This window comes from Rhodamnia argentea, chromosome 8 (genome assembly GCF_020921035.1).
Source record: "Rhodamnia argentea isolate NSW1041297 chromosome 8, ASM2092103v1, whole genome shotgun sequence".
NCBI lineage: Eukaryota > Viridiplantae > Streptophyta > Magnoliopsida > Myrtales > Myrtaceae > Rhodamnia > Rhodamnia argentea.
In genome coordinates, this window is record NC_063157.1 from 205900 (window position 1) to 226853 (window position 20954).

General features: G+C 40.8%; 4 protein-coding genes across 13 annotated transcripts; 2 read left to right on the forward strand and 2 right to left on the reverse strand.

Moving 5' to 3' along the window:
• Positions 1–1529: 1529 nt before the first annotated feature.
• LOC115755814 (probable mitochondrial adenine nucleotide transporter BTL1) lies at positions 1530–5238 on the forward strand. Of its 2 annotated transcripts, none has more exons than XM_030695357.2 (6): positions 1530–1878; positions 2156–2305; positions 3285–3379; positions 3887–4220; positions 4383–4497; positions 4816–5238. In XM_030695357.2, the coding sequence occupies exons 1-6, from the start codon at positions 1855–1857 to the stop codon at positions 5064–5066; spliced, it is 969 nt and encodes a 322-aa protein (XP_030551217.1). In that variant the 5' UTR covers positions 1530–1854; the 3' UTR covers positions 5067–5238. The 2 variants fall into 2 exon arrangements, with proteins under 2 accessions (XP_030551217.1, XP_030551215.1); XM_030695355.2 differs by having other exon boundaries at positions 1535–1878; positions 4383–4620.
• On the forward strand, positions 2321–20531 carry LOC115755807 (V-type proton ATPase catalytic subunit A). Its single transcript, XM_030695341.2, has 21 exons — positions 2321–2343; positions 13434–13642; positions 14136–14262; positions 14461–14516; positions 14628–14684; positions 14771–14882; positions 14998–15035; positions 15192–15293; positions 15938–15994; positions 16104–16175; positions 16263–16364; positions 16463–16525; positions 16603–16735; positions 17080–17186; positions 17650–17844; positions 18690–18776; positions 18854–18958; positions 19242–19339; positions 19475–19553; positions 19914–20002; positions 20095–20531. The coding sequence occupies exons 2-21, from the start codon at positions 13565–13567 to the stop codon at positions 20207–20209; spliced, it is 1872 nt and encodes a 623-aa protein (XP_030551201.2). The 5' UTR covers positions 2321–2343; positions 13434–13564; the 3' UTR covers positions 20210–20531.
• LOC115755810 lies at positions 7810–11647 on the reverse strand. 9 transcript variants are annotated; one of them, XM_048283956.1, is made up of 6 exons: positions 10959–11646; positions 10723–10822; positions 10015–10634; positions 9035–9439; positions 8736–8941; positions 7810–8248 (listed from the first exon to the last, which is right to left on the reverse strand). In XM_048283956.1, exons 3-6 carry the CDS (start codon positions 10448–10450, stop codon positions 8003–8005), a joined length of 1293 nt encoding a protein of 430 aa, XP_048139913.1. In that variant the 5' UTR covers positions 10451–10634; positions 10723–10822; positions 10959–11646; the 3' UTR covers positions 7810–8002. The 9 variants fall into 9 exon arrangements, with proteins under 9 accessions (XP_048139913.1, XP_048139911.1, XP_030551206.1 ...); XM_048283954.1 differs by having other exon boundaries at positions 10015–10638; XM_030695346.2 differs by having other exon boundaries at positions 10015–10535; positions 10639–11647.
• Positions 12127–13422, reverse strand: LOC115755815. Its single transcript, XM_030695358.2, has one exon. The coding sequence runs from the start codon at positions 13051–13053 to the stop codon at positions 12301–12303; it is 753 nt and encodes a 250-aa protein (XP_030551218.1). The 5' UTR covers positions 13054–13422; the 3' UTR covers positions 12127–12300.
• Positions 20532–20954: the final 423 nt, after the last annotated feature.

Here is a 20954-nt window from a genome sequence, read left to right on the forward strand (position 1 = left end):
CCTCCCAAATGTGTTAGCTACTATAGATAAAGTGATTGACGGCCCTCCTATCGGTCTAACCTTTTTTTTTTTTTTTTTTCTCGCTATAGAGTGTACAACATTTTTCTATAGTTCTTCATGGTCCGTTTGGTAATATAATCCCACCTTGACATTGTCTCTATGAAATTAACTTGAGTTGGAAACATCAGTATGTATATAAGAATTCGATATGACTTTTCTAGGAGTTACTATGTGGAAGGACCACAGTCTGTAATTTAATATGCGTTCCACTGAATTAAAGAGAACGAAAAAAAAAAAAAAAAGGAAAAGGAGTGAGATAAATCATCCAGGCGGAAGCGGACGGATCCAGCAGCCATGGACAAAGAAAGGGGAGCGAATGAATCTCTTGCTCTATAGCTAAGGCCAAGATCAAGACCAAGACCATCACCATCCCTCACGTGATGAATGCAAGTCTTGCAGCTGGAAGAACTGAGGAACAGTGATGGGCCTCCACTAGCCCAGTCATTGCTCCTTGCAGGATTCCCACATGGAAAAACCATCGGTATGAGTCGGAAACAAACCAATGATACCATGGGCTACGAACGACAAACGTTAAAAAAATGGAGAAGAGAAATAATAGTATCATGGGCCTCCTCCAGCTACCACGTTGCTACCTATGCAGAGAGGCGTACAAAAAGGCTGGGGCCGAGTGGGGGAGGCATCTTCAAACTTTTGGAGGGAAAGCAACAGCAACAGCAACAGCAACTGGTGAGCCTTTCTCCCCAGGTCAATTCCATCTTTGTCCGCCTTCCTTTGCCTTAACCGCCCCGGTCTAACATTTGAAAGAAGGAGCCATCGAGAGTGTCTGGTCTTCTTCTTTTGGGCAATTTCGTCCCGCACTCCTTCTTTTTAGGCCCTCCGTCTCCGTGTAGCTAGCTACATCCATTTTCACCCATCTTCTTGCTCTTGATGAGATGATTTATATTATGTTTCCAAATTTGTACTAAAGCATTGATGAAAAGGTTACCTATCCTCACAAGAATTTAATAGCACGCACATTACATATCAATATACATTATAAGACGCTAAAAGATGAACATTTGCTAATCATCAAAATAAATTACTTAGCTGTGATTTCAAAAAAGTGGAAAGAGAAAACAAAAATATATATGCTCGGATATCGCCTCACCCGACACACACATTCAAGAATCACGTTGAACAAGTTAAAAGTTTAGGGACAACATTGCATACCGAGTTAAAGTTTAAGAATCACATTAAATAAATTTAAAGTTCAGAGACAACATTGGATATTAAGTCAAAATTGATGAATAATTTGTGTCATTATCAACGAGACGTGTCCAAATACGATGTAGACCCACAACCTAGCGTTTATGCTAGTTGATGTGTTGAAGAACTGCACATTCTTTTTATTGGCCTTAAAAATTGCACCTTGCCAATTCAATGCATTGCGATAGATTCGTTTTGAACCCACGTAAAGGGGACCTTTTTATAGCCAAGTCCTAAATAAATGCAATGAGTAAAGCACAGTGTGGCGGAACCCACTTGCCTCCTTTTGCCCACGATCAAAAAGACCTCCTAAGTTGAGAATCTTCCAAGTAAACCCTAGAAATCCCACCAGACGGAGGCAGATGAATGCCCCTGAGATCGCTAGGTTCGAGCTGATATTCCCCAAAAGGGAGGAAAAGGTAAAAGAAGAAGAAGAAGGACCCATGAATTATCATCTCCTTCTCGTCCAAAAATGAGCAAGTTACCATCCGATTCCACAGAGCGGTATCTTTGTCGTTGAGTTATCGAAGGTGCCCATCGTCGCACGACAGGGAAGCGATAAAAGGAGGAGGAGAGAAGGCCCGTCCAATGTCCCCCAGGTCTCCTTCTCAGGCACGTCAATCCATTTCTCCAGTCGTTTGTCCTCTTTGTCCTCAATTTGCTCACGCCTTTTTTGCTTTGCTCGAATGGTCTGCGAATATCTCTGCACTCATCATATGAATCTTTGAAGAAAGGAAGGGAACCCAGAAAGGGGGAAAAAAAGAGAGGAGGGAACCAATATATCTACTTGCATATTCTCTGTCCTGCAAAAGCTTTAGATGTAAAGTTGGTTTGATACTGATAAGAGCTTCGATAATTTGAACAAAAAAATCTGGACATGGAATCACAGTCGCAGAAGAAGACTTGTGGAGGGGTTAATGCGGGCTTTGGCGACGTCTATGGAGTGTTGATACTCTCCAAGGAGATGATCGACCTTGACAAGGACCCTCCTCCTTTCGAGCTCCGGTTTCAAGTTCCCGACTTCAAGCCCGTCCTCAAAGTGAGTAGCTTCTCTCTCTCTCTCTCTCTCTCTCTCTCTCTCTCTCTCTCTCTCTCTCTCTCTCTCTCTCAAGTTCTTTTTCTCTGGTTAGTTATTCTTTTGCACTCTGAACTTTTAGTCTCCGAGAAGCGTTTGATTGTGGATGGATACGGGATATTCTCTTCCCAAGAATTGCCTTTTAAGTTGATAGGAGTTACCCATGACTTACTGAGCTCATGGATGAACTTTAGGAAAGCAGGAGCCACTTTTATGACACTCCGTTTTTTATGTGTTTGGCTGATTTGTAGGAAAACATGACCCTGAATTGTCTTTGTTCTCCCCCAAAATCTGCTCTATAAAGGTTGGCTGCTGAACAAATTGGCACATGGCTGAGCATAAATGTTTACAGTGACTACAACGTGTTCCTAGAGCAGAATCTTTGATGATTTTTGTTCAACTTATAAGAGACTGGTTGCTATAGACTTCCTCATGATTTGAGTTGTCATAATATGCTGTTGTCCCATTCGGGGCCTTCACTACCCAGCCGATTTTATTAATTGGTGATAGCCTATTCAGTCGATTCCATTCTGAAAATTTTTCTGCAATAAACCTGTGTGAGCTAAGAAACAGTGGAAGTATAGCTGTTGGCTTTATTGGAGATTACTGAAAAAAAAAAATTATGAAGTACTCTGGATCTGGAAAAGCAAATCACAGATCAAGCCAGAAGTTTGTCATTTTAAATCTAGACTATTTGTGCCATCTTTGTTTTGTCTTAGAAAAATATTGCTTATCCAAGTGTTAAAGTTATCTTATTTATGCCTGCTTGAACTCTCAGATTTCTCCCTTGAAATTTCTTACGCACCTTCTCTCTCTTTACATAAGCATCTGTAGATGCTCTTTCCTGTAGTCTTGCAGTATTTGTGGCTTACCAATTGCCAAAGTCATTTTTCCAATTCTCTAGAATTGAATTTTTTTAGTTATTCATTCTATGTAAATGCAGGATTTCTTCAGGACTAGAGAAGTTGGCGAGTTTCTTAGTGGGGCTTTGGCTGGAGCCATGACCAAGGCTATCCTTGCTCCTCTTGAGACAATCAGGTTCAAATAGTTCTTTTTTCATTGAGTGTGTTATTTGCATTTTTCCCACAATATCAATTTCAAATGCTATCCAGTCACGCTTAACTACTTTGTAGACAAAAAGGGTATTCCACATTATAGCTTTCATCAACCTTATCTTGTAAATCTTGTTCCATAAGCCCCCAATACACATAAAGTTTTCAGTTGAGGTGTTTTCAGGGTTAGGGTTTTACCGTACTCTGTTAGTCTCATCTCATGGTTAACTTTATGGGGGACATGTCTGTCCAGGAGAATCTGTGATAATTCATAATTGTGGTACTCTGTGATTACAATTTGCTATCCAAGCTTTATTTCCAATCCACCCTTTTAATTCACTGAGTCATGGGTCCTTTGTACTCTAATCTTTCGTATGGTGCGCAACTAAGTGATATTTGTATTTCTACCCAACCTCGGCAGCAATGCTGTTTACAGGAGTGCACTCTTAAGATATTTAGAATATTTGAGCTCAGTTGTTACTTGTATTTGCAGGACAAGAATGATAGTTGGTGTCGGATCGAAAAACATTGCTGGTAGTTTCCTTGAGGTCATGGAGCAGCAGGGATGGCAAGGACTTTGGGCTGGCAATACAATCAATATGCTCCGCATCGTTCCTACTCAGGCAATTGAGCTTGGAACATTCGAGTGTGTCAAGCGAGCAATGACATCTGCACAAGAACAGTGGAAGCAGAATGAGGGTCCCAAGGTGCAATTAGGTAGTCTGAATCTTAGGTTCTCCCTCTCCTGGATCTCTCCAGTCGCCGTTGCTGGTGCAGCTGCTGGCATTGCTAGCACTCTTGTCTGTCATCCCCTTGAAGTTCTGAAGGTATCCAAACTTATGCTCCCATTCTGTGTGCACCAATGTCTTCACTTACTTTTGCTTTTCATTGTTTGAATTGTATGTAGACGGTTATCTGTTCTTAACTCTCATGGTCTCATGATGCCATAGGAGCTTTTCAAAACTGATAGTGTCCTAATTCTCTTGTAGGATCGGTTGACTATAAGTCGAGACATATACCCTAGCTTACGGGTTGCCTTAAGTAAGATCTATCAAGATGGTGGACTTGGGGCATTTTATGCTGGCATTTCACCCACGCTAATTGGTATGCTTCCATACAGTACAAGTTACTACTTCATCTATGAGACGGTCAAGAAGTCTTATTGTTCAGGAAAGAATAAGAAGTCCTTGAGCCGTCCTGAAATGCTTCTAATTGGAGCATTTGCAGGTGAGAATCCTTCGTTAGTGATAATGCTGGTTGATCAATGCTACCCTGGTCATTTTCTTCTGTTACCATTTCAGTGGTCTCCTGTATTTATTAGAATTTTTGGTCATTTAGGAGTTGCAAAACCATTGGTAGCATTTTTCCTATTTCACGTCTGAACAGTATTTCTTTTTCCCCTTCTCTCTATCACTTGGTCAGGTTTTACAGCTAGCACCATCAGCTTCCCGTTGGAGGTGGCAAGGAAGAGGCTAATGGTGGGAGCTCTGCAAGGGAAGTGTCCGCCTCACATGGCGGGGGCACTGGCTGAAGTCATTAGGGAGGAGGGTCTGATTGGACTGTACAGAGGGTGGGGTGCGAGTTGTTTGAAAGTTATGCCCTCCTCTGGCATCACCTGGATGTTCTATGAAGCTTGGAAAGATATTTTGGTTGTCGGTAGACATCCCATATAATGGCTTGAGAGCAAGTCCCGTGTAACTGCGCGAGAACAAGTCCGGCCATATTTTTGTTGGCATGGCGGGGGCCCTTTTTTGAGAATTTTGCTGATGTAACGTGGGTCATTTCTTTTGCCCATTGATTGATTTGTTCTAGCAAATTTTTATTGGAAAGAATTGTTTCCTTGTCGTATTGTTCTCATGTTCGTGATTTCCCTGAAATCCATGGATCTTTGGCGATGCTTTCAGATTGGTTTCTTACTTCCCCAAAGGAGCATGTGCTCGGTGGCGGATGCCGTATTTTGTCTGTTGATCATGTCACCCGTGTGGGGTAGGTGGAATATTGGGAAAGATTGAATCACATTAGATTTTAATTAAGCACTTTCGGCTATGTTTGGTCGTCAAAATTTTTAACCAGGATAGGGTTAAATAGGATAGGATATGAAATTTAGAGATTTTGCCATATCTTATTCATTATTTGGTGAATCATAATAACAAAGTTGGACATGTTCATTATTTAGTATTTACATATATTGATGTAAATGAATCTGAAAATGCACAAATGAAGACTATAATAATCTATCATAATTCACTACAAACTCTAGTAAGAGAAAATATGATCATTCGCATTTGGAACTACGAAAAGTTTTGTCTCTAGCGCTACAACAAAGTTACAAAAAGGAATAAGTTTTGCTTCTCTTTCCGCTTTTATAGACTTTTGACGTGAACCGGAAATCTACGAAGAAGAAGAAGTTTCAACTCTCTTGCCATTTTTGTAGAATTTTGATGTGAACTAAAAAACTATAAAGAAGTTGCGAAACTTCAACATGAACTAAAGATTCATAGGAGAATGAAATTTCTATTTTTTTAGAAATTTCATTACCCCACATTCTTCAAGAATTCGAAAGATCATTTTCAAGTTCGAATTTGTTCATTTAAAATTGGGTTCTTCTACTTCATTTTTATATTACTTCGTTTTTTTTATATCCTTTTTTCGTTATTTTTATTCTGTTCCATCATTTCTTAATAAATTTTTTATTAAATAACAAACTATACTATCAAAAAATTCTTTTTTGAACTCACCCAATAAAAAATTCTTCCATTCGTTATGACATAGATATGAAGTGTGTGTATGTGTATGTGCACAGAATATATATATTGTGAAGTAGAAAGAAGCTAAAATTTATAAATATATAGGAATAAAAAAATAAATATTTTAATTTTTTATTTTATTTTTAATATATTATAATTCAAATATAATCCATATGTAATTATTATTTTAATTTTATTTTTTAAGAAGTTTGTTATTCGAGAAAAAAATAGCTTTTAGAGTATCAACATAAGAAATCATATCTGCTTTTATCCAATCTCCTCTATGGGATAATTTTATTCAAGCTATATCCACCTTATATCCCACTTTATCTAGTCTTACGCAGTAGCCAAACACATGATAAGATAACTTTTATCCAATCCCGATTTTTATCCCGACCACCAAACGCAGCCTTAATTTCTCTAAGCACAACATCTTGTCCATAATAATCAGAGAAAATTCCAAATAAATGTCCGAAATGTTCTTATTTTCTCAAATTAGAGCTTGAAGTGAATTTTGTTTCAAATAAGGACTTGAAGTGCACATTATTTCAAATGAAAATATGAAGTCGGCACATCAATTATCAATCTCAAAAAAGGACTTGACTCATCGGTTTTTTTTTTTTTTTTTTTGGTCAAATGACTCATTAGTTGTTTAGGGTATTTTCATCATTTACTTTTTTTATTTTTTTCTTCCTTTTTTATTTTTAAAAAAATTGAAAAAAATGAAAGTTAAAAAAAAAAAAAAGAAAAAAAAAAGAAACACACACAGGCATGGTAGGGTGGCGAGGATGGCCGTCGGGGTCGCCAACCCATGTCGTCGTCGACCTTGCTAGAACCGAGAGAGGGATGTCGGCCCTAACCCGGGTTTGAGGGTTGGGCTACGACCCTCACCCGAGTCCGGTGGAGGGTCGATGATCCTCTCCCAGTTCTAGTGCATCTAGTCGGCGGGGTCAACGGCCCTCGTTGAGGCGCCGGCAACCCCATCGGCCATCGGCGGGGCAACATCCTATATTTCCTTTTTTTAAATTTAATATAACTAAAAATTAGTTTAAAATTTCATTTTGACTAAAATATTGTTGACACCGGCCGGCGAAGTCGGGACCTTATTTGAATCTATCATATCACTTCGGGCCTTTATTTGAAATAAGGACCACTTCATACACTTATTTGAATTTGAGAAAATGAGAACATTTTGGGCTTTTATTTAGAATTTTCCCTAATAATCTGTTTACGGAAAAGAAAAATTAAAAGTAACGGGAAATCATGTATTGGAAGAGAGACCGGGCGAACGCAAAGCCACAATATACAAATACGGCAACGAAAGCCAAGGTCATATTCTGCCAATTAATTACAACAATTGCAACGGTATGCTGTTGATGTAGCGTTTCCTTTAATTCTGTTTTTTTTTTTTTTTTATGGGTAAACTTGGATTTGGTAAACGGTGGGGTATGAATTATTTCAAGAAGCAACATTGATTTTTTTTTCTAGCTGAACAAAACATCTTTACAGATCAACAGTCACGTTAGTCAGATAAGTAAAAAAGGAAACGGCCCAAAGTAGAGAGATTTAAGGAAGGCATGGCAAAATCTACATGCTTTTTAATTGAACAAGTCCCTCATCGCTGCACACAGGACATGTCAACCTGTTGGGACATTGCCTCTTTCCCTCATTTTCCCAGAACTCGGTCAAAATTTCAATTCATAGCCACCGGGGCACCAGCATTGACTACAAACATAAATCTAAGATCCATCAATGCCTGTTCGGACAGCTGCTGAATTGCCCATTAGAATAGAGGAAAGTCTTTTCGAGTATTTTTGTCTCTACACCAAGTCTAATCACCTAAACAATCTCTCCTATGACATTCAACAAGGAAAAAGGATAGGAGAGGGATCCCTATGCAACTTCCCATCAGACAAATCCAGTTTCTTTATCTTTTCTTCGCACCAGAACAATTGTCCCTTGACGATCCTCTCCATCTTAAGAACCATGGAACATAATTTCGTGTCTATGAGGGCAAACAGCAGCTGAACGTCATCATCTGTTTGAGGCCATGATTTCTTCTTCCACCCTTTCCTCTTCCTGCGCAGTTCCTTCAATTTCACAGCTTTCTGCATATGGCAGCAGTCAGACCGAAGCAATCACAAAGTTTGAAATTTCACTAGCAAGTCTTATTCACTGCCGGTTAACAAAACGCAAAAAGCTGCCAGTTTATTCCATGTAACTGATGCATAGGTCCTAAAATGCAAACTCCAATCCTGATGCAATAACAATCTTTTTCAAGAACTTGGTCAGTCAGATTACAGTTGTATCGATCAGTCGTATAGTGGTCTACAGAGAGAAGCAACATGGGAAGATTTCGAGGAGATCCCAGCAGCCACAGCCACTGGTTACGCTCAAGAATCGAAGGGACATCAAAATGCCAAACTAAAACTTTTACTGGTGATCAGATATAGGCAAACAACATCAAGAAAAATACAAATTCCTTATGCCAGAAAAAAATGGTAACTACTAATTAAGCCTGTAAATTGGAAATACGAACGAATCAATGACCAATGCTGGAAAAGCAATATGTAATGAGTGATTAGAGAATCTCACCTTCTCAAGAGATGACTGGACCTGCTGTAGGGGGCTAGCAAAATGGTTCTGATTTGCAAACAAATGTAGAACCCCAGTGGACGTCTTCTTGTCCATTTTCAGGAAAAGATGAAAAGTGAGGATGGTATTCTCCATAATTCTGAGGAGATCTGGTGCAAGAACCAATTTATCTGAGCCGTCTTCTTCCGCTGCTTTCTGCTCTGAGCCTGTTGTAGCACAAGTAACAACAAAACTTTTACAAAAATAAAGTCCATGTCTTCTAGCTATCTAATTTCCGTGTGTACCAGCAAGGCCATTACCTTGAATATTTGGAACCTGAAGAAGTTTAGGCAAGCTTTTTCTTGCACGTGCATAAATTTCTGGTCGAAGACCCTGTTCGAAAGGTTCGTTTTCAATAAACCTTTGGAGTAGAACATGAAATTGTTGAAACTGTTGAGAACTACGGCTGTAACATGTCATATTTTCAGGCTGGCCAGAGATCTTTTGGCACAGTTGAGTGTATTGGCAATGAAGTGCCTCCCATGTTAAGCATGTTTGAGCTAGATAAGCTGTCTCTAGATCATCATAAGGATTACCCCCCGACTGTTGCAGCTTCTCCATTTCTTCATCAGGCTCTTCAATCTTCTTTAAAGAAAGGCAGCGAAGGGGAGAAGTAAGTTTCTTAGATGCAAGTCTCAGTGATGGTGTCAAGGGAACCTGTGGAACTGCAAAACAATACAATGCAGAGAATATAATTGTCATCAAACTTGCAGAAGCCATTTTGGCAATGAATGGACATCTCTCTACAAATGATGATTCGATTTTCAGCGTACAAGTAGCGCTTCACAGTAAAGCTTAAAGTAAATCCAGACGCCATACCAATCCACTATGATTACGTGTGCTCTTTCACAACAATAAATGAAACACCTCCTGATACCTCATCCAATTTCTCTCACAAACATACAAAAGATATTGTATTGGTCCAAAAAGAAAATCTTTTTTATTAACAATAGATGAGGAATGCTAATCCTTTCTTTAGCACATATTGAATCATCACAAATACAAAAAACACTTACAATGGCATGAGATGAAATAAACCAACTGCAAGACTCCTAATGTGGAAGTCCAATTGAATCTAAGGGAAGTTACAAATAAAATGATTGGGAAAAAAGAACCCCGACAATGGAGGAAATCATGTCAGTCCCTGTGAAAGTGATCAAAGCGTAAAACCATCAGCCGTCACCAAAGCACCATGTTTCACATAAGCATTAAGCCTAACATGAAAACTATAACTAATTACCGGCTTCGCTGAGCTGCTGTGCACTCAATCGATCAAAGAACAGCATCCCCTCACAGTACTTTTCATAAAAAGCATCAAATCCACCCCACCATTGTCGACCTTCAGCTTCGACATCTCTCCACTCACTAGAGCTTGTCTCACCCTCTCCTCCCTCTTCCTCGTCATCCTCAGGGCATGAGTCCTCCTCAGGAATCAAAACCAGAAAACTGTTCCGCCTAAGTTCTTTCAATCGTCTCTTCACTTCATTCGCAATAAAGTCGTCGTCGTCTTCATCCTCCATATCAGCAACACCATCAGTGGAGACCGACTTGCTAAAATCATCAACGCCATTTTCATTGTTTGGCTCCTCATGTGGCAGGATGGACTTCCCCTCAGTGTCCTGCTCCAAGATAGGCTTGCAGGCTTTCCTGAGCTTCTTGACTTTGAAAAAATCCATCCTGACTCTTTTTTTATGTTGAATCAGATCGAATCCTCAAGCAATAGCTGAATGCAGTTCTTACCAGTACCGAGTCTTATGTCCTTCGGAAATAATATTCTATTAGATTAGAAAGAATGACTCATTTTCTCTTTCTTTTTTCCTTCTGCAACTTGAATCAGACCTTCCAGGAGAAATGAGAGATCTACCTGATGGGAAAAATCAGCAGGCAAAGCTTACCTCAGCTCCACTATCTAACCAAAAAAAGCTTTGGCTTTTCGAACAGCACCTACGTTAAATAAACGGAAATTCTCTCTCACAAACGAAAGTAACAGAGGGGGCATAACCCATCTTCCAAAAGGAAGACTATGATTACTAACGACCGTTTTGAACCTAGGTCCATCAAGCTCCAAAAGACAGATCAATACGCATTTAAATGGATCGGCAATCGCTAGAAAACGGCATCTCCTAAGATCCAGCAGTTTTCCAGCAAGTCTACAGCTTTACTCACGAAAGCAAAAGCACGAACCAGGAGGTCAAGAAAATCAGCATTTTTGGCGTGCCCAAGATTCAGCATTTGCGTCACGAAGCCTGAGAATCATCCACGGCTTCAGCAGCAATCTCCATGAAACGAGAAAACAGCAAGGGAGAACCCATAACCTTCAAAATATCCGGCTTTCGAGATCCCGCCAGCTTGTCGATGAACCAGGACTAGTAGGCAGAGGAGATCCCTTGCAAGAACCAAGACATTGCCAAAATAAAGAAAAAGAGAGACTGACCAACCAAGAAACGGCTAAAAGAATGCCGAGAAATAGGGTTTTGAGGGAAAGAGAGGAGGGGTGTTGGTCTTGGTCTTGGTACTTGGAGAACTCAAAACAGAAAGATAGTGAAATGGCAAATGGAAAATGGAAATCAGGAAAGATCAAATGCTGAGTAGAGTAAGGGAGTGATTACTGTGCGTTGGTGTTGGCAATAAATGGTCGCGATTTTCCTTCCTACGATAAAAGTTGGTGAAAAGGAGTCGTGATGTGATTAGGGAGAGAAAATGAATTGAATTGAATTGAATTGGGGGATGTTAAAGCACGAAGCCCCAGAGAAAGCAGTGTTGCAGTGTCAGGACCTCGTACAGAGAATATTGCCAGAAGTAACCTTTACTCTCTCACCCATCACAAAAACCCAGAAACCAAAACCCCAAACGAAACCAAAACCCCGCGCTTTTGGTTTAGTGAACTTGGGAGAGCGAAAACCCATGCTTGTCCTCGGAACATTGGCATAATGACAAACCAAGTCCCTACTTTCTCAAGGTCAAAGGTGGGAATCTTTACGAAAGAGAGAGGACAACCAACCCAAGCGCGAGTTAAGGATCTTCACGTCAGGCTCTCTCCATCATGTCGATCCTCCTTTGTCACTCTCATTCATGGAAGAAAGTCCTTTCCTTTCCCATTGTTAATTAACTTTAGTTCGTTACTTTGTTCTTTAATCATACCATAAAGAAAAAAGAAGTGTTAAGTCAACATTTGGTTCGCGGGAATCGGTTGAAACCTTGGATTAAAGAGACAAGATTGAGACGGTAATGTGTGCCAGGGAGGCAGTCAAATCTCACACTTCATAACGATAAAGTGGGAGTGAAGGTGAACTGATGTCACTGCTGTGCAGGCGAATTCCGCTTGGTCCACGGTCAAACATTACAGATGCTACCCCCAACATCCAACGGAATTGCCGAGATCAATGTCTGAGAAAGCCATTCCGTGAAGAAAACATGAATTGATAAAGATACTCTCTTCACATCTCTCGGGCAACATGTGCCTTTCATTTAGCTGCAAAAAGACTAGAAAAGCTAAAGAGATTTTATGGGAGTTCATGGCTAACAGCTACTGGGGGCCCTTGCCGTTGAGCACCTTCCTCAGCAGCGATTCCCGCCCGGGAAATGGGTTGTATATTGGCTCCGGCACCGCCTCCGCTCCTCCATTTCTCACTTCCCTCCGGCTCCCACCGTGGGTCGTTCGGTTTTGACCTTCACCTGATTCTCTCTTCGACCTCAGCCTGTGTCTCCTCTCCCTCCTCCTCTCCTCTCCTTGAGATGGCGATTCGGATTCAGAGTACTCCTCCTTCCCTTTCCCCTTCCCCTTCTCCTTCCCGTCGTCCGATTTCCTGGGGATCCTCCCGCCCTTGGAAGTGCCCAGAAGCTTGAAATCCACCCGACCCCACGCGGCCTTATCCTCGTTGTCCCACCCGAACCTCTCGCTTATCTCCAGCAGCTCCGGTACCGCACTCCCCGGACCCCCACCAGCACCCCCACCATTCAACACCCTCTCCGCCGACTCCCACTCCATCCGGTCCCGGTATACGGGATCTTGCAGCACTTGCTCGGCCAGCTGGGCCCACTCCTCCGTGTCGCGGGCTCGGAGGTTGTTGCAGACCCACCTGAGGTAGCTGGAGGGGAGCGTCCCCAGCATCTTACCCTTGTGCCTCCCGAAGTCTATCACCCGGTCTCTCGCCGGCGTGGCTCTGCTCCTGGGCAGGGTTGTTCTTGTTGTGTAGTGAAGACTGTGGCGGCGGAGGAGATTCCACTGGTCGTGGGCATTTGTTGAAGGAGGGTTCATCATCACACGTACCCCAATCATCGTCGACTCAACTTTACCGATTGCTTGAGTTGATTCCCACTGATGAGGCGGAGAACACGTTCCCCTCCCTACCTTATGGCCGCGAAAATGGAAATGTTGATTCGAGAAAAATTCAAGGACCAAACATGTGACCCAGTAAAAAGTATGGGACCGTCATTTTGTAATTTCCCTTTTCTTTGGGCCGGTAACCTAAATAACTTTCTCCAGCGGGAGGCGAAATACCAAATCAGCCCCTGTCATGTCGATCGTAATTCCATCACTGCCATTCCGTTCCGCGATTAACCATCCCCCTCCCCACTGCAGATTTGATTTTTCAAGGCCACAGTCTCATGAGAGCCGACCACCATCATTTCACTTTGTCTTCTCCAATCTATAATCTTTCTCTCTCTCCGGTCCGGAAGGTCTGAATTGCGCAATTTCGCGGTGTGGCGTACGCGTGCCTCGGTCGGATCCTACCAGTTTCAACTTCTCGCCTTCATCGGAGGCTCAGTTGCGGCTCAAACCGTCCATTATGCCATCCGTCTACGGAGCTCGTTTGACGACCTTCGAGGACTCGGAGAAGGAGAGCGAGTACGGTTATGTCCGCAAGGTACGTACTTTTCCCCTTTCAATCCGTTCGAGTAATCCCCCTCCCTTCCTTTTCTTCCTGATTTCCTCTGCTTCGTATAAATGGGGATGTCAGTTTATCGGATCATTGATTCGCCTTTTCTCTGCTGCTGGTCATTTCGTTGTCTGTTCTATCCGGGTTTCTCAGATCGGGAATCTCCCGTGTTGGGGAATGTCGTGATCCCGCTTCTTTGATCTAGGACCTAATTTCTGGCGCTGCCAATTGGTTGATAGTAATGCGATCGCCCAATTGCTATTGGGTAGTGATTGCAGCGGCAAACAATAAGAACGAAGCCGCGAATGATGCTTACCGCAGCTTTTCCCAGGAATATTAGATAGCTTTTTGGCATTAATGAATCACAGCCATGATTGCTTGTCTCCAGTACAGAACGACTGCTTCATGCGGCGGACCACATCTAACTTCACTTCAATGTCGTCAATTTCTGAATTCTGAGGCCTGATGAATTGACATGCAGGTTTCAGGTCCAGTGGTTGTCGCCGATGGCATGGCTGGGGCAGCAATGTACGAATTAGTTCGTGTGGGTCACGATAACCTCATCGGGGAGATTATTCGTTTGGAAGGAGATTCCGCAACAATCCAAGGTCTTTTTATTCCTCCTTAGTATATGAATTTATTCGTCCAGAATTGTTTAATTTCTTTATCTCTCCTTTCTGCCATCTTGTCATCCATGGGGTTATTGCAACTCTTTTCTCAAACTCATTGAATGACTGCAATGCATTAGGTTATCTTCTTCATAACAGAACCCATGAGAAAGCTCATTGTTTTCCTTCCATTTGCAGTTTATGAGGAAACAGCAGGTCTCATGGTGAATGATCCTGTTTTAAGGACACACAAGGTCACACTTCTTCATCCTATGCTCATAACCTGTATTTTTCCAGGTGGCAAGTGATCAAAATCAATCCATCATCTGTTCACTAACCGTGCAATGTTAATGCCATTGTAACAGCCTCTGTCAGTGGAATTGGGTCCTGGAATTTTGGGAAATATTTTTGATGGAATTCAGGTAAGCCTCAGGCTTCACTCGCAGCTTAAATCTCTTGCCCCTGATTTTTTAAGCTTTGAAAATATTTCATTTGTCTTGTCGAGCAGAGGCCCTTGAAAACTATTGCAAAAAGGTCCGGGGACGTATATATTCCCCGTGGTGTCTCTGTGCCTGCCCTTGATAAAGACATACTGTGGGAGTTCCAGCCTAAGAAATTAGGTGATTCATGGAATTTAAGTTTGATTTCATCAAGAGGCAGCTGCTATGATCTGAGGTTGACTAATGTTTATACCTTACCTCTCCTCATCATCTGTGTTTTATTTGCTGGTATTAGGTGAAGGAGATCTTTTGACAGGGGGAGACCTGTATGCTGTAAGTTCATCAGTTTATGTTTTCGTTTTCGTTTCATTAAGTTATTGCTTTGAAAATGGGTCCTTTCTATCATGTAAGCTGTAAAGCTATTTTTCTGTTGCTAGATTTGCTATTGCCGTTATGTGATATATTTTTGTGCTTCATGTTTTCTGACAGACTGTCTTTGAGAATAGTCTAATGCAGCACCATGTTGCACTGCCTCCAGATTCAATGGGGAAAATTACTTACATTGCTCCGCCTGGTCAATACTCACTAAAGGTACTTTTAAGTCCAGCTCTTAGTTGCTTGCAGTCTGCCCTTGAAATTTGATGCAGTTCCCCTCGGGTTGGTAATAGGTGTCATCTAAATTATTAACATTACTGGAGCTGTTATTGTCATCTTTTCTATGTTGCATTGCATGCATGCACACTTGGTTTTTTCGCTCAAATGAGATAACTTAAGAAATTGTGCACACACTGTTTGTGAAGGGACTTCACTTCCCACAGAAGTCTTTTCCCACCCTGGAGGGAATCAAACTCATTCAGGAAAATGTATGAATGAACAAAATTGCATTGTATTAAGGGAAATGCATGAGCCACTTCATTGTTGAAATTTGGATAATTCATCCTTGCTGTCAATTCTGAATGTTTCAAACATTTCCATCGCTGATCGAAGAGAGATTTCTCTTTCCTTTTCTATTTTGTACGATAACAGCTACACTAAAAATATGCAAATTGTAAATGTCTTAATTTCCACTCATGGTATTGAATGGCTAATTGACCGTCTTCTTAGTTTTATCTTGACCCAAGGAAATAGATATTTCATATTTTAAGAAGAAATGACGTCTGGAATCTCCATCTCCATTTTCGTTGGACAGTCTGCAGCTGTGGATCTAGGTTTTGTTAATGTGTATGCAATTGCAGGACACTGTTCTGGAGCTGGAGTTTCAAGGTGTGAAAAAGCAACTTACTATGCTTCAGGTTTGCTACTCTATTTTGTATTCCTACTTTTCTAGCTTGAGCAAATAAAAGAACAAGTTTTTAAATCTGAAAAGCTTCTGGGGAATTTTGGTATTTGGTCCTTTTTCAGACTTGGCCTGTACGTACACCAAGGCCAGTTGCATCAAAGCTTGCTGCAGATACCCCTTTGCTTACCGGTCAGGTAACAGATTGAAAGTTTAATTTCAGATCGTGATGTCTTTTTTCCTCTGGTATATGTTTGTTCACTGACATCTTTGTCACATGACAGCGTGTACTTGATGCACTTTTCCCCTCCGTTCTTGGGGGAACCTGTGCTATTCCTGGGGCATTTGGATGTGGCAAAACTGTCATCAGTCAAGCTCTTTCCAAGGTGATCTTTAGCATCCTCCTCGGAAGTTGTATCTTTAGTTTCATTGTATTTCTGATGCTATGACTTGTTGACATTTTAAACTTTTGACTCATTTGCAGTACTCTAACTCTGAAGCTGTAGTCTATGTTGGCTGTGGGGAACGTGGAAACGAAATGGCTGAGGTGCATATCTTCCCATCAAATAAATGATGTATCTTTGTTAGCGTGTCAAAGAGCGTCTGTAAATTCTCATGATGCAGGTCCTTATGGATTTTCCACAATTGACAATGACATTACCTGATGGTCGTGAAGAGTCAGTTATGAAGCGTACAACGCTTGTGGCAAACACTTCTAATATGCCTGTGGCTGCTCGTGAGGCATCAATATATACAGGTAACTGTGTTTATTAGCTTTAGTGGTTGGGTAGATTTGGCGATTGCAGAAGCAAAGTTTTAGAAATAGGTTTGCTATGCTGTGCACGCCAAAGTTTAGAACTGATCGTTCATCTGAATTTTTGGTGATTGTTTGTTGCTTGTAGTTTGTTAAGATTTCATTTTTCATTTGCGGAGGACAAACTTAGCATGGTCTCCATGAATGAAAAATGTATCCTGTTCTGCGGGCATGATTGTTTCCTTTTTTGGTCTTTATCTTTTCTTGTCAATTCTTAAGACTAATCCAAGTTCTTGCTGAAGACTACATTTGAATGATTCTCAACTTATATTTGTATGAATTGCTAGGTATTACAATAGCTGAGTACTTCAGAGACATGGGCCGCAATGTCAGTATGATGGCAGATTCAACATCTCGATGGGCAGAAGCACTTCGTGAAATCTCTGGACGATTGGTAGGTATTTCTTCATTAGCTTCGGAAATCACCATTTTCTGAAGGCTGCCAAATTTGTTGGCAAGATAGCTCAAAAGATAACCCTTGGGCATTTGATTTTTGAGTGGTCTCTAACCCCTGTTTCGTTGTCTCATTTAGAATATATTTGGACTCCTTATTCTTGATCTAGTTGTCGGGTGAAATGTTCCAAAAATTTTATCTTTGACTTGAATCGTTGTGTTTAGACATTACTTCAGTGTTTTTAGTCGTTTCAAAATGGCAGCAACATGCCCTTTTTCCTGATTTATTTCTATCAAAGAATTATAAATGGTTGATTCCCACACGATACACTTTCGATCAAAAGAGTTTCACTAATTCCAACAAACCTGTCCACTGTTACAGTGGTTTTCTTTTTTTGGACAGTTCTGAACTTATGATGGCTTTGTCATCTAATAGGATACTATCTTATTGCCTTTTTATGCAGGCAGAAATGCCTGCAGATAGTGGGTACCCTGCTTATCTGGCAGCACGTTTGGCATCTTTCTATGAGCGAGCTGGTAAAGTGAAGTGCCTTGGTGGTCCAGAACGAACTGGTAGTGTTACAATTGTTGGCGCTGTCTCTCCCCCTGGAGGAGATTTTTCTGATCCTGTAACATCTGCCACCCTTAGCATAGTGCAGGTATAGTTGGACCTCTTATTATTATTATTATTATTATTATTATTATTATTATTATTATTATTATTATTTTTTGTCGAAATTGGACCTCTTATTTGAATCAGTAATAATGATGCTTCCATCAGATGGGTTTAATCGTTTGAGGGATAGTCGGAACTCCAAAAAGGACGGGTATACTGACCTGGAGATTTGCCCATCCTTCGTGGAAGTAGAGATGTGAAATCTTTTTTTTTGCATCAACTCTCTATCAATATTCTTTTCATCTGAAAGAGAATACTTTTTCCCAAATTGGAGGCGATAAAAGATATGCTCAAATACTACCAAGTTTAACGCAGAACCACAGAATTGATGTTGAGTGGGTGGGATGTGGGTAAGAGAGGAAGCTTCATAGATCATGCAAATAGCAGCCTTTTAACTTGAGGCTCTCACAATGACACCTGCATTGGGAGTGGTAGAGTTTATCATTTAGGAAATTAGCTCTAGATCCAACTAGTCTTAGAAGACACTATTTGAGGAGATCATTGGCAGTCTCAAAAATCTGAAGATTGAATTTGTTCTAAAATCACCATTGTAGATTATGTACTACTGAAATGCAAAAATACTTTCCTAAACTGTCACCCACTGCTTATCCGTCGCAAAGTCTGAGACCTGTGGATTTTGGTCCATGGGTTAATAATTTTCAGCTTACTTTATCATAGATAGGATGTCTGCCATTAGTTCATTCCTATGTACATGCCCAAGTTGGGTAGCACAACTCAAGTTTCATCCAATCAGGTGCTAGTGTATCTTTTTCCCCATATTTTATTGGGGTGAATCTTCATGCTGATGATTATCGTCATGGATTTCAGGTCTTCTGGGGTCTGGATAAGAAACTTGCTCAAAGAAAACATTTTCCATCAGTGAACTGGCTCATATCCTACTCGAAGTACTCAACAGTGAGTTCTTCTGCTCCTCTCATGCATTCTGCACGTTGTATATAATAATTGGGATTCTTTTTCTCTACTGTGCATAGGCATTGGAGTCCTTCTATGAACAATTTGATCCAGATTTTATTAACATCAGGACAAAGGCTCGTGAGGTACTGCAGAGAGAAGATGACCTCAATGAAATCGTTCAGGTACTTCATATGTCCAGTGACTAGGAATGACTAGGGACTTGATGAATCATTAAACAACTGATCCAAAAGTTGTTCATAAGGGCAATACTGGTTTTGCTGGATAAAGGACCTAGATCTTGGACTTTTTTATCTGGTTTTTCCACTTGTGCTTGCAATTCTGTGAGAATAGATGAAAAATTACATCGAGTCCATAAGCTGAATTGACCTTTTAATAGTTGTCTTCGTTAGTTTTGGTTATGCCTTGCAAATTAGACCAGTTTTCACTCTTCATGACTTTGTGCAGCTTGTAGGTAAAGATGCTTTGGCTGAAGCAGATAAAATTACACTAGAGACTGCAAAACTTCTGAGGGAGGACTATCTTGCTCAAAATGCCTTTACCCCGTAAGAGGAAGCGGTTCTTATGCTATCCAGTAGAATATGACATTGATGCTTTACTACAATTTTTTTTCAAAGTCTGCCTTTTCTTTTTCATTTGTTTTTCCTTTTGTAATAATGTGTCTTGCTTGATTGCAACAGATATGATAAATTTTGCCCCTTCTACAAGTCTGTGTGGATGATGCGCAATATCATCCACTTCTATAACTTGGCCAATCAGGTAGATTTGTACCCTTTGCCAATTTGGCTCTATCTTTTTCATGCTTTCTAAGTCGCGGAATCATGGTTAGAGGAACCTGTCATATCTTTGGGAGAAAAGGTGGATGATGTTGGAAGGAGAATTCGGAAAGTATTTTGACACCAGAGACTTGTACTTCTGAAATAGTATCCCTTTCCATACTAGGACTAATATTGATTTTAATCATTAGTGATTAAATGTGAAAGTCAGAGTTATGCATGGGGCAATATGCAAAAGGAATATGCCTTTGCTTGCTTGAAGGACAAACTTATTAAGGAGTGATACATAGCGATCAAAGTATTAGTTCTTTTAATTCTGTTGACACACGAAATGTTTATGCAGGCTGTCGAAAGAGCTGCAGGTATGGATGGGCAAAAGATAACTTACAGCCTTGTCAAGCATCGGTTGGGAGATCTATTTTACCGTTTAGTGTAAGTTTCGTACTTTGCAAATTAGTGACGGAGGTTTTTCCTCCATGGAGCTTGTCCTAGAAACTTAATTCTCTATCAAATCAACTTAATAGGTCCCAAAAATTTGAGGATCCAGCTGAGGGGGAGGAAGCTCTAGTGGCCAAATTCAAGAAGCTACATGAGGATCTTACTGCAGGTTTCCGCAACCTCGAGGACGAAACTCGATGAATTGAGTTAGGAACTTCAATTCCTCATGGATTTTCGGCGCAAAGTCACTTGGTCACACCTTTTCTTTCTATATTCTCTGCTTTCTGAGTCCTTTTGAGGGGGCGATCAGAGAATTGGATTTTTGTGCATCCCGCAGTAGAGATTGCTTTGGTGTTTTCTTGGTGTTTATTCAATTGTACCTATTATTTTTTCATGTATCCTACCCTTTATCTTATAATTATGTCTTTATTGATCTGATTTAAAGTTCTTTTATGGATAAATGTGTTTATGCAGTGTAGTAATAATGTAGCTGGATGTGTTTTACTAGTCATTGGAATTGACCATATCTGGCCGTAAGCTCTATTCCATTTTGAAGTCTTCTACTCTTGCTTTTCCGAGTGAAGACAGAGGTTGCACTGCCGATACTGCTTTATTACAATTAAAACGAATACTGCCTTCAAATTCATTCCTCCTATAAAAATGTGTAAGGATGGGAGGTTTACTGAATTGTCGAAGTAAAGCTAGCTACTTGAAACTTTTAAGTTGTCTGGCTTTCATGCAAAGGAGAGGAGGAGGAGGAGAGTAGTGAGTACATGATAAGAAGACCTAGGCTACTTCAGATGAACGATGAACTATCCACTCGGTTATGAATGGGGAAGCACTATCAAGATGAAACATCGAGGCTTTCTTTTCTTCTTGGGAGAAGCAGAGGCACCTAATGCAAACCTAGGATGACATGACCAGTAGGCGTGGGACTCATTATCTG